Consider the following 13,521-nt stretch of genomic DNA (forward strand, 5'->3'; position numbering starts at 1 on the left):
AGCCTACACCATTACAACAGTAAGTAAATACAATCTGACTGTTCATTCCATTCCAGTCCTGGTTAAACACATTCATAACACTTTACTCCATATGAATCAATTTTAAAATAGTCCTAATCTATTAAGCTAACAGATAAATTTGATACCAAAATCTAGATCCATTTACCTAGTGAGACCAAAAAAAATTGATAGCAGCAGCTGTTTTTATCAATTAGGAGGGCTTTTAAATATTTTTAAAGTACAAAGTTATTAATGGCATATAGCTTGGTAATATGGAATCCATATATCATACCAAGTCAATCATAACTGTCAAGTTATGTGAAAATAGAAGATGCACTGGTTTTTCCTTCAATGTCTTTGTAGGTTTTTATGTAACAGAGTAACTTTGCCCTAACAATACAAATAATAAACACTGTATTTTTCCAGAAAAACTTATTTTCTAAAACATTGAGTTTTTCTCACTGGACTTTAGCATACTACAACCTTGTGTAATTAAAAGAACAGATCTTCTTTCCTATGCCCAAGTTATCACAACAGATACAGATCACAATTTGTGGGCAATTACAGAATGTGGATCCCATCTTGGATGAAGCTGGACAAAGGTTATGCCCTGCACAAATAACTGATACTTGAAAAGGCAACACACTGCAGGGTTGGTACTATAATTATTTCCATCCTTGAAATGAGAGACATTTTAAAAACACAAGCTTTCAGAGCAACTAACCCTTGCATCTGTCATCACATGTTATTGCCAAGTAATACACACCCAAGTGCAGCTAATCATATAAATGGCATCTGTTACATAATCATGCAGTATTTTATCCCATGCACACATTGTAAAGCATGATAGGTAAGTACCATTTTAAGAGGAATAAAAGGCTACTGAAAATACATATAGAAAGGAAAATTCTCATTTACTTTACTAAAACTTGGAAAAGATCTTAAATAAAACTATTTTATTTCCATTCTGTGCATTTGCATTCTCTCATTTTAATAATAAAAGAATCAGCTGTACTTCCAGTTATTTCATTCCTACAATATTTCTGTTGCGGACAGCAGTGAAATATTTTGTTGTTCTCTCTGCAAATTAATGTCAGGCTGACACTTTCTCATTTTACTTACAGAAGTTTCATGAGGACTCGGTGCTTATTTCAGCATACAAACTTTAGTTACATATGAAAGTATATTTTTGCTAATTACCAGATGTTAAAAGCAACACAGATCAGTGTAACAAATTTCAGAGACGGATTTAAAGCCTACAGCATGTTTACAGAATCCTTTGGTTATATTTACTAAAATACAAGTTACACTGACAAAGACCAAAGTACAAAAAACATTTTCTTTCATTACTTTTAGGATCTCCTGTACCATTTTGGGTGTTCACAATATAAAAGGTGAAGACCCTCCTCCCCTGAAGAAAAGAGATAACCACAGTCAATCTATTTCAAAGGCACACTTTTGAGATTTGGCAGGTACCAAGCTATTTCTTTCATAATCTGCTGGCTTAATAGTCTCTTCAAAAATTCATTCAACACAATAAACTATAATCAGTGACCAAGCACAAATTCTCATGAATTTATATGGTAAATTTATTTTGTTAAATAAAATATTCATGATCTTACAAAACTGATTACCAGACGAGGCCTTTGGCCAATTTTGATTTTTTTTTCCCTTTAACACGCTGAGCCTTAAGCTTCTTTCTTTGCCTGGAATTCATCCATATTGGGTATTGTCCATGCTGGTCTAGAAGAGTTTTTTTGTTTCGTTTATTATCCAGCTCCATTTTGCAGTCATCTGAAAATAAAAGGCATTTATAGTGAGTAAAATACCTGAATCAGCTTCACAGAAGCTATTTTGTTACTAGATTCCCCAAAATGATATAAATAACCCTAGACACAACAAGTATTTCTACACAGAGAGCTGAAGGGTTTATATAGTGAAAGCACTTTCCAAAACAATGGAACTGCAACCCAGGAACTTCCAAAGTTGATAGCAAATATGTGGTACCTTCTCTAAAGGCCCAGTCTGGGCAAAGCATCTTATTCTTTGGTCTACAATCTGTTCCAATCCTGTGACTAAGAACATCATGTGTTCCATCACAAAGACATGCAACCATACATGAAGCCATAGGCTTACTGAAACATATGCACAATTACACACTTTTTATAATATAGTGCTTAAGATCTGTTCTAAAAAATTATTCTGAGTGGAAGATGAAGACAGGTAAAAAGAACAGTAAAGAGAAAAGCTGAAATACAATGACAGTATGAAGTATCAGCCAGTGATGCCACACTTGCCTCAAGAAGTGAGCATGATGTCAGGTCTAACACACTTACAGGCAGCAAGAGAGGATTAATCTCTAGGATCAGGAAGACTGTCCATGACATGGTCACTCCCAGGAACATCGTACCCAGCTAGCTAACAGCCCACGAATGCCATGTCTCAGTGAGACAGATGCAGGAGGAACACCTTGCTAAGTACTGACTGGAACTGTGCTTTGTAATTTTATTTCAACCTTGTACCCCAACTATATGTGTGGAAGTCAAGCCTTTACCACAAGTTTTATGAAGAGGAAAAAGACTTTTATGTTGTGCCTGTCTGACGCAGGGAGAAAAAGCTCAGGAGCAAAAGGCCAACATGCTGCTTCAACAGCTGAAGCTGATAGACTACAGGAATCATGGATGTGCTTATGGAGCCCTAAGTTGAGGTATAAATACTTGCAACGAGCAGAGAATCAGCACAGGGGTCTGTTGACAGGACCAAAAGCCTATCCAGCTTGGGACAGGAAGCAAGAAGACCCAGCTCTGGAAACCTCACAAGGTGTTAGAGAAACACAACAGCAGACCCTATTAACAGCATAGTTTTCCAAATGGCATAGGAGATACAGCCTCCACCAACACACCACCAACACACCCAGCACCACGTACAGGAGGAGCTTCTTCTCTGACTCCCATCCTATCACACAACAGGTTGATCTGTTACATGAATTTGGAATGCAAAAGAGCACATCCACAGTAAATGTCAGCTGCAACATAAACTAAATAAATACTTCTGGGCTAAAAATACCAGTTGTTCACATAGAACAATGTTTTTGTTGTATTTTGTAATCTTAGGGATGCTGCAGAAAGCAGTAAGAGGAAGAAGCCCTGTTTGCATTATGAAAAGAAGTTATTCAAGGACATAAAGAAAACCTATCAAAGGGGTTAAAGACAACGAGAAAAAAAAAAGCTGTAAAATAAGTTATTGAAGCAGACTCAATGGACATGATTACCTTGAGGAATTTGTGCATGCCCACAAAGTTTTAAGAACAGCTACAAAGGCTAAGCAGACCTTACATTATTTTTTTTCTAACAAGAAAAACCGAAGGAAAAAAAAAAGATTCACAGTGTGCTGTAAAAAATACCCTAAAGCAGCACAGTAAGATGCCTGTAATATATACCTATATACTTTCTTTGGCTGGAAAATTATTTACCTAACTGTGGAAAGTACATATGATGGATGAAGTTTTTGTCTACTTCAGTTCTTGTAACACTTGGTGATGCAAACTCCCTTGTGTCCACAGTTAGTCCTGTAACGACCTCTCAAAGTAGACACCATTATTTTCACAAAACGTCTAGATGTTTTGTGAAATACACACATTCTTTGGTATTTCTGAGGCTGCAATCTCTCTGAAAAAGCCAGGTGAAATTGGCCACTTGTAGAGAATTCGCCAGCAGAGTTGGAACAAGTTGCAGGCACGACAGATAGCCGTGCACTGGCTTCAGAAACTAAACCTTTACACCTGCTTTGTGGGACAAACCAGAACCATGAATGAAATTACAAATTTTACTTGAAGCTACCCTTAATTGGGCAAGTATTTTTATAGTCCATTCTATTTCCATTTTCAGTATCAGAACCTCTGAAGTGGCATAAATTGGAGAATCAAAAAACGACTATTATTTAGTTTGGACATCATTTTTGGAAAGAGGAGGTGTCAAACTCCTATCCAGCATGCAGCTATTTAAAACCTTTGTTTCCACTTCCTAGGTTACTTCCTTTACAGATTATATTTGATTCCAGGCACAAGGAGGAAGAGGCATTCTCTGCAGACACCTAATACCAACCACTCCTGCACCATTAGGGCTGCAAGGCAGCACTGATTAGTATTCAAAAACTGAGTCCCTACTACCCCTGCCCTAACTTCTCTAGGTTGAGTAGCCTCTTTATATTAGGACAGTTGAACAGCAAATATGATGCTTTGATAGGAACAACTGCTAAGTGGTGAAACCTCGCTCGCCTGATGTTGTCAGACGTCTCTCCACACGATACACCACATACTTTACTCTAAAAATCAAATGTTAATAACATTGTTCCACATGTGACCGGATGCAATATGGATGCCAGTGCTATGAAATGACCGGATTCAGAGTTTTAGCTTTAGAAGTTTTCTGACTCACTGTTCTCAACCTGCACTAACCACACACCAGATCCGGCAGTGAAAGTCACGGGACGAGTAACGACACTGCAGCAGGAAGAGCCAGCCAGAGCCCAACGCACCTTTCTGCTCCAGGACTTTCTCGGGGGGCACCACGGTCGCCACCTCCTTGACCTCCTCCATGATGACATCCGCGTTGGTTCCCAGGATCTTCTTCAGCCTCTCCAGCTCTTTGGGCGCGTTCTTCTTCCTCTTCTCCGCCCGCATCTTCCTCCTCCATTTGCTCCTCAGGCTCTTCGCCATGTCCTGCGGGGAGGGAAGGAAGGGGCAGCGGTGAGGGGGGGCCGCGCGCACACGGGGCCGCGCGCACACGGGGCCGCGCGCACACGGGGCCGCGCGCACACGGGGCCGCGCGCACACGGGGCCGCGCGCACACGGGGCCGCGCGCACACGGGGCCGCGCGCACACGGGGCCGCGCGCACACGGGGCCGCGCGCACACGGGGCCGCGCGCACACGGGGCCGCGCGCACACGGGGCCGCGCTCCGCTCACCGGCCGCGCACGAGGCCGCCGCGCACACTCGCCCAGGCCCACGCTGCCCGCCTGCGCATGCGCGCGCTCAGGAGCCCGGCCTCCCGCGGGGGCAGACGGGCCGTACCGTAACTCTCCGAGCGAGCGCGCACACCGGAGAAGCGAGCAGTACCAATGCCGCACCGAACAGGCAGTAAGAAAGCCTTTCCGAATTGTTTTCACGCTGCCTGCCCCTCCAGCATCGCCACAGCGCGGGAAGCAGCCACAGTCACAGCACCGGGCTGCAGCGGTCATTCTCAGCACCCTGACAAGAACAGTCTAAACGTTTTCCAATTTTTATTGACACACAAGGAACCTTAATACACTCTACTTGATAAAATGCCAGAATCAATCTCCAAATGATTTTTCGGAACACTGAAAGACAGGCAATAAATAACACTAAAATGAAGAACATTCCCTTTAATTAACATCCTCCCAGCTTTCATAGCGACAGCCCTTTAACAAGGCCAGACTATCTCTGTCAGAGACAGCATTCCATTTTACCAAACAAAAACTAGGAAAGAGTTCTGCTTAGTAAAACATTGCACAATGGTAAACTCATGCTACCCTTGTGTGGTACACAAACTCATGATCAGTCCCAAAGGAAACATTTTCACCAGCTACAGAACAGCAGAGAAGCTTATCTGGAGCAATCAGGAGTTGGCAAAATTTTAATCATTAATTATGTCAATTGCCGTTTAAGTGATTAAAAAAAGTGACTGTAATGATGACAGCATGTTAACTACATAAAATACATGGTCTGGAGAAGAACTGTAGCTATGTAAAAAGCCTTTTTTTCCCCCTAAGCAGGGATCATATTCATGGAATGCAAAGGTAATAAAGATTCAGTCTTTAGAAGGCAGAACTACTAAGTTTGCAGATCATCCAAATGCTTATCTTCAATTTGCTGTAGTCAAACCACACCACTTTTGACTATTTTTTATTAAATGCCTCCAGTACACGCAGCAGGTGTAAGAACAGATTGATGATGTCCAAGTAGAGATTGATTGCAGCCAGTATGTACTCTTCAGGGGACAATTTGTGCATCAGCAAATGAGTGTCATAAATAATAAATCCACAAAACAGAAGAGCTCCAGCAGCAGCAAACACCAACTCTATTGTCTCACTATAGAAAAACAGCTGGAGGCAGATAAAACATGAAAAAGAATACTTGTGAATTTCATTTTTTTTAAATATTAAAAAATATTAATTTTGAAATATTAAAATTATGTAATGATATGCCACATTTAAAACACAGTCTTTCTACTGTTATATACACAAACCCACCATATTATGATGACATTTCAATGTTCTTATTCCATACAGTCTTCAGTCACACAATCTCTACTGAGCAAAAGTCCCTCCACTTTGGAGGTCACCAGAACATTAACAGCAAAACAACCAGAAAACCAAATTACTATTAAGCCCCAAATCTCCTTCACATTCTCTTAATCAAGTAGTGGATCTCAACTGACAAATTTGTCAATTAACCCAAATACCCCTTTTATATTGGCAAAACCAGCACCCATCAGAAATCTAAACTGAAAATGTGTGGTTAAAAGATCACACACTTTCATGATCTTAAACAGTAACAGATCTGGTTAGGAATTTTCTTCCATTAAGCTATATTGTGCTGACCCAAACCTTTTAGTTATAATAGAAGTTAGTAAAAGGTCAGGCTCTGAGCAACCTGGTCTTAGTGCAAGGTGTTCCTGCCCATGGCAGGGGGGTTGGAACTAACTGGTCTTTAAGGTCTCTCCCAACCCACACCATTCCCTGATTCTATGAATATCTTTTAACTGTGAGTACAAGGTATCTTACCCTCAAGAAACCTGAGAAGATTAAAATCCACAAACAAGCGAAGAGGCTGAAAGAAAACAAATTACACTGTGACCAACCATATACTTTCTTTTAGACTTCAAATATCCTCCTTTCTTATAAAACCTCTTCACAATACATTTGGCAAGTAAATATCTGGAATTCCTGGATGCCAACTGTTCACTGGTGTCAGCAGTAAGAATTTTAAAAAGCTGTCAAAAGTTATGTTTTAACTTTAATTGTTTAAAATATTTGAAACAACTGCCTTCTTTCTCAGTGAAAAATCCAGATAAACTAGTTTTTTAATTAAGACCCATAATCACTGAAAAGAATTTACCAAGAGATCAGAACTGGGTAAAATCAGTAATTTAAAATAAATAACCCTTACTATTCCCTTGAACCAGGTTCTGTTGACTGTATTCCTTATCATACCTGCAAAGCTTGCTCTCAGAAAGTAAAAAAACCACCCTAACAAAACCCAAAGATTTCTACAAATCATCAATATGACAACATACCCTGCTCCAAACTTGCTGAAGTCTCTCTTTGACTGCAAGGTGTAAGCAGTCAATCCAAGAAATACGGCAGTTGTAAGAATAAAGGCTTGCAAGACGATGGAGACATCATAGAAACTCACTATAAACAGAAAAAGTAATATGTCAATTAAAGAACACTACACTATGTATTTGCTGAGTTATCTTTTGAATAAACTGAAATTTAAACTTTCAAAGACAGGAAAAAAAATCTTAACTGTGAACAAAATTAAGTAAATTATGTCTGAACCTGTCTTTGCATTTCAAATTTATGATCACAGAACTCAGGGACCTTGCACTAAGTTTGGCAGTTACTTTATAGCTGTAGCTTCTTAAATGGGAATAACAGGTCTTCCCTATTCACAATTTTAAAAACACCAACAAAACAAAACAAAAATATTTTAAGCATAGGTAACAGAGATCTTAAGGAAAAAAACAATCTGAATTTTTCATTATACTGAAACAAGGGGAAAAATAAAACAATCCCCTATAAAGGCTCAAAGTTTTGGTTAGGGGACAGGAGGGGAAAGATAGCAGAAACAAGTGCAACCTTATTCTTCCCCTCCTTCCTCCTTAATCTTTTCCTTCCCCAAATCAGGAGATGATAAGCCACAATGAAGAGGTTTCATTTTATGCTGGAATCTATAGTGCAAGGTGATGCCTTGACTTGACTGCACACTGCCTCATTCCAACCCTGACCACGAAGTACAGAACTCTCCAAACTCAGATACCCTTCAAGGAAATTCAGGGGACAGATAGGAATATTTCAACTTGAAGATCAGACCTGCTGAGAGCTGCCTTACAAAAAAGAACATTTTTAGCTATACTGAAAGAATAGATTCCCCAACTCATTCCTCACTTCAAGTTTATACACTTTCATTTCTGAATCAGAATCCAGTTTTCTCCCTTGATTCCCTGATTTTTGCTAAACTCCTATCACTGTCATCAAAACTTTTAAACAGGATTCATTATCATTTTAGTCACACTTAGAAAACCCTAATGGCAATTAGTACAACATAATGGATTCCAGGTTCTTTATGGAATCACACAATAGGATATTGTCATTATCATTTTAGTCACATTTAGAAAACCATAATGGCAATTAGTACAACATAATGGCTTCCTTTTCCAAGTTCTTTATGGAATCAGACAATAGGATGGCTACTACTTACCTGTAATGGCAACTGTCAGTGCTTCCAGTAGTGTCTACAAAAAGCAAAACCAAAATATAAGAAGGGTAAGAAAAAAAAAATCTAACCATAGAACACATATATGGAGGTTTCACATGCAATGACTCCCATTCTGCTACATAATCCCACCATGTCTTACATTAGGTCTCCTGTTAAATCTTTGTATATGAAAACATGTTCAATTTTCAACAAGAAAATTGCAATCATACTGTCTTACTGGGCTGGAAGTTGTGTTACATAAAAGGAGTACCATACAAAGTGAAAATGAGCAACTTCCCCTATAGAAAAATCACATTTACATTTTCTACTGTAAGTGCACACCATTAATATTCTTCTTAGAAACTTCTTAGAAACTATTCAAGGGGTTATAAAATTAACACACTTTTAATACCTTGTTAGACAATTCACACTGTGTCTGCATCAGCTTCCTTTCCACACTTACCCTTTCAACAATCTGTTTACTTACACAGCAAAGCTGTCTTTCTGTTTTATTACAAATACAATTTAGGCAACTCTTAAAGCATCAAATTCTAACTGAGCTACTGTTACTTCTTTTCTAAGACTTATATGCTACATAATCCAAAATATCCAAGAGCATTGGTTAGCCTGGATATACATATTCACAACATCAGGCAAAAGACTGAAATTTGAAGACAGCTCTGACTGACCTCCCTGTGCTGGAAACATGCTCAGAATTTAACATCAAAAAGATGACAATTGAAGAAATAAACACATATGGCTGTTTTGGGTCTCTGCTGGAGGCCATCCATTAAACAATTTAGGTAACAGGAATGCCTCCTCCTTTCCTACTGAGCAGTTCCATACAAAAGATCCCTGACATCAACAGAACAATGAGAGCAGACAGATAAAACCTTGCTCAAACTGATTCCAAGTTCTAACACTCTTTCTAAAAAGATGCTGCAAGAAACCTGAAGTGGCTGCTATCTAGGAACAACCTGTCAACAGAATCTCCAAAAAGTAACTCAGACCTTCATAAATATATAGGACGTCTTTCAAGGAATACAAGAAAAACAAATTACATATCCTGAGTTTCAAGGAATTCATTGCAATGCAAGATATTCTAGAAACTATTAAATTTAATTAATTAATAATTGAATTAAACACTTACAAATCCAAACAGCAGGTATAAATTAACAGGGTGCTGGTGTCTGTAGAGGGTCAGTGCCACAATTACAGCCAGAGATCCACATCCAGATATCAAAAGCAAGGCAGGCCTATAAAATTACATATTAAAAAAAAGTAAACAAACTTCAATATCTGGAAGACTATAAAACAGTTTATATAAATCCAAGTTTTTAAGTGATCACCTAGAAAAAGATATCCAACGTAAATGTCATGCAAGCTTACAATAAAACTGTTCTAAAACATACAACTATAGATAATCAGTTTAAAATAGTACAATCACATGTAAATGCAACTTGTTCATACTAAAGCTAAAGACTGCCCAGGAATCCATTACCTGGAAACAAACACATACAAAGAAGAAAATCCATCTGTACCAAGTAACAGTATTAAAGTATTTGTAGTATTTTGCCTGTTGTGAACTCCACATTCAGAGAACTGTTTTTCATAAGCACCTGAATGCAACAAACATGGGCATTAACTGCACCAAACAAAATCAGTACTGTCCAATCAAGTAGCCCTCCAAGAAAAAACAGGATGAACATCAAACACAAAATCACAACAATTCTAAGTGAACAGGACAATTTTAAATTATCTGATTTAAGTAGAAAACTGTAGTTTTACACCCTCTGTTGTATACACCATAGCTTATAGAGAAACTGAAACTTTCATCCAGTGTTTGATCCTCCTTTTTTATTTGAGCTTTTAAGTGAAAGTAAAAGTCCACAAGTCCACTTGGAAGAAAACAGAAACTAGACTCAGGGCTCTCCTCTTTTCCCTCGCCTGTCCACCAGAGTTTAGATTTTGTTGTTTTATCAAAAAAAATCTGAGAGGCAAAAAGAAGCAAGCCCACAGGAATTTAAACAGACTAATTTTTTAGGGGCGTTGAAGGGATAAGGGGAAAAAGAAGATGGAAGAGGAAGGAAGAGGAATAAGACATAATTCTGCTTTTTGGAACTGGCACCTATAAACTACAGCATTCCAAAGAGATTCTAAAAGTACTGTAGAACAAGAAGTGTCAATAACTGAGATGTTCTACAACTCATTTAGAAGTTTGCATAGCATAAATATTAAAATAAGCACTATTAATAAAGCACTGATTAAAATAAACAACACCAAAAATAACAGAAATTGTTTTCATAGTAAACCAAGGAGAAAAATGTCAGGGAAGAAAAGTTGCTCCCTAATCGAGTTACAAAATATCTATTACAGAATCAAAACACAGGTTATAAGAACTATTAGGAAGACTGAAGTGTAGAAACAAGCTACATAAATTATACTTAACACATGCTAAACAGCTGCTTTTCACCTTAATATTTACCTCTCATGAACAAATGCCTGCACTCCAGTAGAGTATAGGAAAATTGCAGATGTAACTGTGGTCAATAGAACTTGAACGGTAAGAATGCTGTAGACTTTTCGTAGAAATGCTAGAATAAGAAAAATAAAAATGAAATAATTTTTGACTTAAGACTTAAAAAGTTCAGCAGTAAATCAGATACAAGTTTTCATTTCCATAAGGAACCATTATAAAGTCACAGTGAAAATGAACAGAGCAAAGTTGTAAAAAGCCATTTCACTTTAAAAAAATTGACACAGTATTACAACAAAATTACATTGATTGCTGGATATAATTATTTAATCAATAACAGTGATGACAAAAGAATTATAGAACACATTTGCAAGGAATTTACTTTGGACTAATTTAAGACCTACATACACCCATTCTCACTGTACTAACAGCACACCTTCTCCATCATGTTAGTGGTGCCTAGTGGACCTAAATGACAAAGGATTAACACGGAAGGCAGAAACAGCTATCAAAGATTGAGAAGGTAAAGTTTTTACATTAATATGTTTTATTGCCCTTCCATCATATTAAGTATCACTTATCATCATTTACAACTTGCATTGTACTGAATGGTTATCCACAGGCACAGACTGCTGGAAAAAAATTCCTAGAATAAACAGTCTTCTTAAGTCTAGAATTATGGAAAGCAAAGTGTAGTTCAGGACATACAGATATATCACACAGATGGTCTCTGTTCTGAATGGAAGGAGACCTGGTCCATCAGGAAAAATGCTATGGAAGGAAGAATAGGCTTATAGGGAAGAAAATTCAGTCATTAATAGCACAGCCTTAAACAAGTTTAAAAGCACATACACTATGAGAAACTGCTTGCAGCAGGTAAAATACACTTGTAAGCCATGAGGGACTGGGGCATACTTTGTTATAATAAACTGACCAAATCTAGAAGTAGCCTCCTAGCTTGCAAAGCCTACCCCCCACATTAAAAAGTGCATTAACAATTTTGCTAATGGCATTATCTGTTTCATACTTCCTATGGCACCCTTCATTTTTCAAACAAGGTAAAACTGTATTTTAATAGGAAGAGGTCTCCTGATTACCAGAAATAGATAATAAAAAAATTCACAGCACACAGCCGTTTTTGTTCCAAAATGTATCTGGTAACACTATTTCAGCAAGGATTACTGATCAGAGACCTTCTTCGAGAGCTCTCAATGCAGCTGAAACCTGCACAATGAACAGCACAGCAGGATTTCACGGGCATTAGTATGACCTCTTAGCATGCCCAATGCTTCAGCAGAAGAGACAATAATTTTAACATCTCACAGAAGAAATTCAAATCCTTCAGTCTCAAGGTTAAACTTCTGTAATTACAGACACCAGTTCTAGTGTTTATGAACGACAGAATCAATACGGTTGGAAAAGACCTCTGAGATCATCGAGTCCAGCCTATGACTGAAAAGCACCAAGTCAGACAGACCATGACAGCAACTGTCACCTCCAGGATTTCCTTAAACACCTCCAGGGAGCTGCGTCCCTGCAGGGACTGTGCATCTCGTGTATCGTGTTTGGGCTTCAATATTCGCCACCGTGGACAAAATCAAGTTTGAATCTACACCGGGTACACCGGGCACCCCTCTCAGGAGGCCTACCCCCTTCACGGTTAAACGACAAACCTTTCGCCGGCCGCGCTCCCTCAGCCTTGACGCTAACCTGGACTAAGCAGCGCCCTGGCTCCGCACTCACAACTTTTACCCCAGTGAAAACAGAGCGCAGAACACGACAAGGTTCTGCTCCAGGCCCGAGGCGCCCGGAGTATCACAGAGGCACCTGCTGCGAGCGAGACGTGCGGCACCCCCGACCGCGCCGACAGCGGGGCAAACGGGACCTCTCCGCAAGCGCTGGGGGGCTAAAGCGAGGCCGTGCGGCTCTCCCACCCATCCGCAGTCCCTACCCATGCGGATGTGGACGCTGGCCGAGGCCACGCTGCTGCCATAGTTAAAGTCATCCTCGATGGAGCTGCGCGGGTAGCGCTGCTCCGCCGCCATGGCCGCCATAGCGCCGCTGCTCTCCGCTTCCGGGGCGGGCCGGGCCCAGCAGCCTGAGCAGGGCGCCCCGCCGAGCGCCGAGCGCGTCGATGGCGGGTGACGCCCTCCTCCCGAACGCCGTGCCCTGCCTGTGTCTGATTTAGTTCTGACGGGTGGGGAGGGGAAGCTGCAGGGCTGAAAAAACCCAGCCCTTCGGCTGGCTTTCACCTCTGGTTCACCTCTGCCGGCTGTGCGGGCTGTGCTGCGGCAGGCTGGGCTGTGCCCCGCTGCAGCCTCAGCCGCGTTCGGCGGTCGCTGGCGGTCGCGGCGCAGGGTCATGCTGCCGTCACTGTGTGTCCCACAGAGATGAGCTTCACTTCTACAAACCTTCCGTGCAAAGCAGAATTTACCACGGCCTTCTCCTAGTGTCGTGTCCCGTCCTTCAAACTCGGTGTAATTGACGAGAAAACAAGGATGCCCAGCGTTTCTCAGGAGTCTCAAAGCACTTGGTACACTCAGAC

The 13,521-nt window shown here is 40.1% G+C and overlaps 2 protein-coding genes across 2 annotated transcripts; both read right to left on the bottom strand.

Annotated features, from left to right (window-relative positions):
* Nucleotides 1-1,320: 1,320 nt before the first annotated feature.
* Nucleotides 1,321-5,089, bottom strand: LLPH (LLP homolog, long-term synaptic facilitation factor). The gene is made up of 3 exons (XM_085044523.1): nt 4,966-5,089; nt 4,537-4,720; nt 1,321-1,794 (listed from the first exon to the last, which is right to left on the bottom strand). The coding sequence occupies exons 2-3, from the start codon at nt 4,715-4,717 to the stop codon at nt 1,631-1,633; spliced, it is 345 nt and encodes a 114-aa protein (XP_084900649.1). The 5' UTR covers nt 4,718-4,720; nt 4,966-5,089; the 3' UTR covers nt 1,321-1,630.
* Nucleotides 5,090-5,263: 174 nt separating this feature from the next.
* TMBIM4 (transmembrane BAX inhibitor motif containing 4) lies at nt 5,264-13,084 on the bottom strand. The gene is made up of 7 exons (XM_085044511.1): nt 12,928-13,084; nt 10,986-11,094; nt 9,651-9,756; nt 8,504-8,537; nt 7,317-7,434; nt 6,805-6,850; nt 5,264-6,123 (listed from the first exon to the last, which is right to left on the bottom strand). Exons 1-7 carry the CDS (start codon nt 13,028-13,030, stop codon nt 5,917-5,919), a joined length of 723 nt encoding a protein of 240 aa, XP_084900637.1. The 5' UTR covers nt 13,031-13,084; the 3' UTR covers nt 5,264-5,916.
* Nucleotides 13,085-13,521: the final 437 nt, after the last annotated feature.

This window comes from Lichenostomus cassidix, chromosome 1Aa (genome assembly GCF_008360975.1).
Source record: "Lichenostomus cassidix isolate B80296 chromosome 1Aa, HeHo_3.0, whole genome shotgun sequence".
Classification (NCBI taxonomy): Eukaryota; Metazoa; Chordata; class Aves; order Passeriformes; family Meliphagidae; genus Lichenostomus; species Lichenostomus cassidix.

Excerpts from the sequence above, each read along its gene's own strand:
- TMBIM4 (XM_085044511.1), bottom strand. The coding sequence starts at position 13,030 with ATGGCGGCCATGGCGGCGGAGCAGCGCTACCCGCGCAGCTCCATCGAG. Across the intron at positions 11,095-12,927 it reads CAGCGTCCACATCCGCATGG|CATTTCTACGAAAAGTCTAC; the intron begins GTAGGGACTGCG and ends TTCTTATTCTAG. Across the intron at positions 6,851-7,316 it reads TTCAGCAAGTTTGGAGCAGG|CCTCTTCGCTTGTTTGTGGA; the intron begins GTATGTTGTCAT and ends GTTTTCTTTCAG.
- LLPH (XM_085044523.1), bottom strand. The coding sequence starts at position 4,717 with ATGGCGAAGAGCCTGAGGAGCAAATGGAGGAGGAAGATGCGGGCGGAG. Across the intron at positions 1,795-4,536 it reads GAAAGTCCTGGAGCAGAAAG|ATGACTGCAAAATGGAGCTG; the intron begins GTGCGTTGGGCT and ends TTTTATTTTCAG.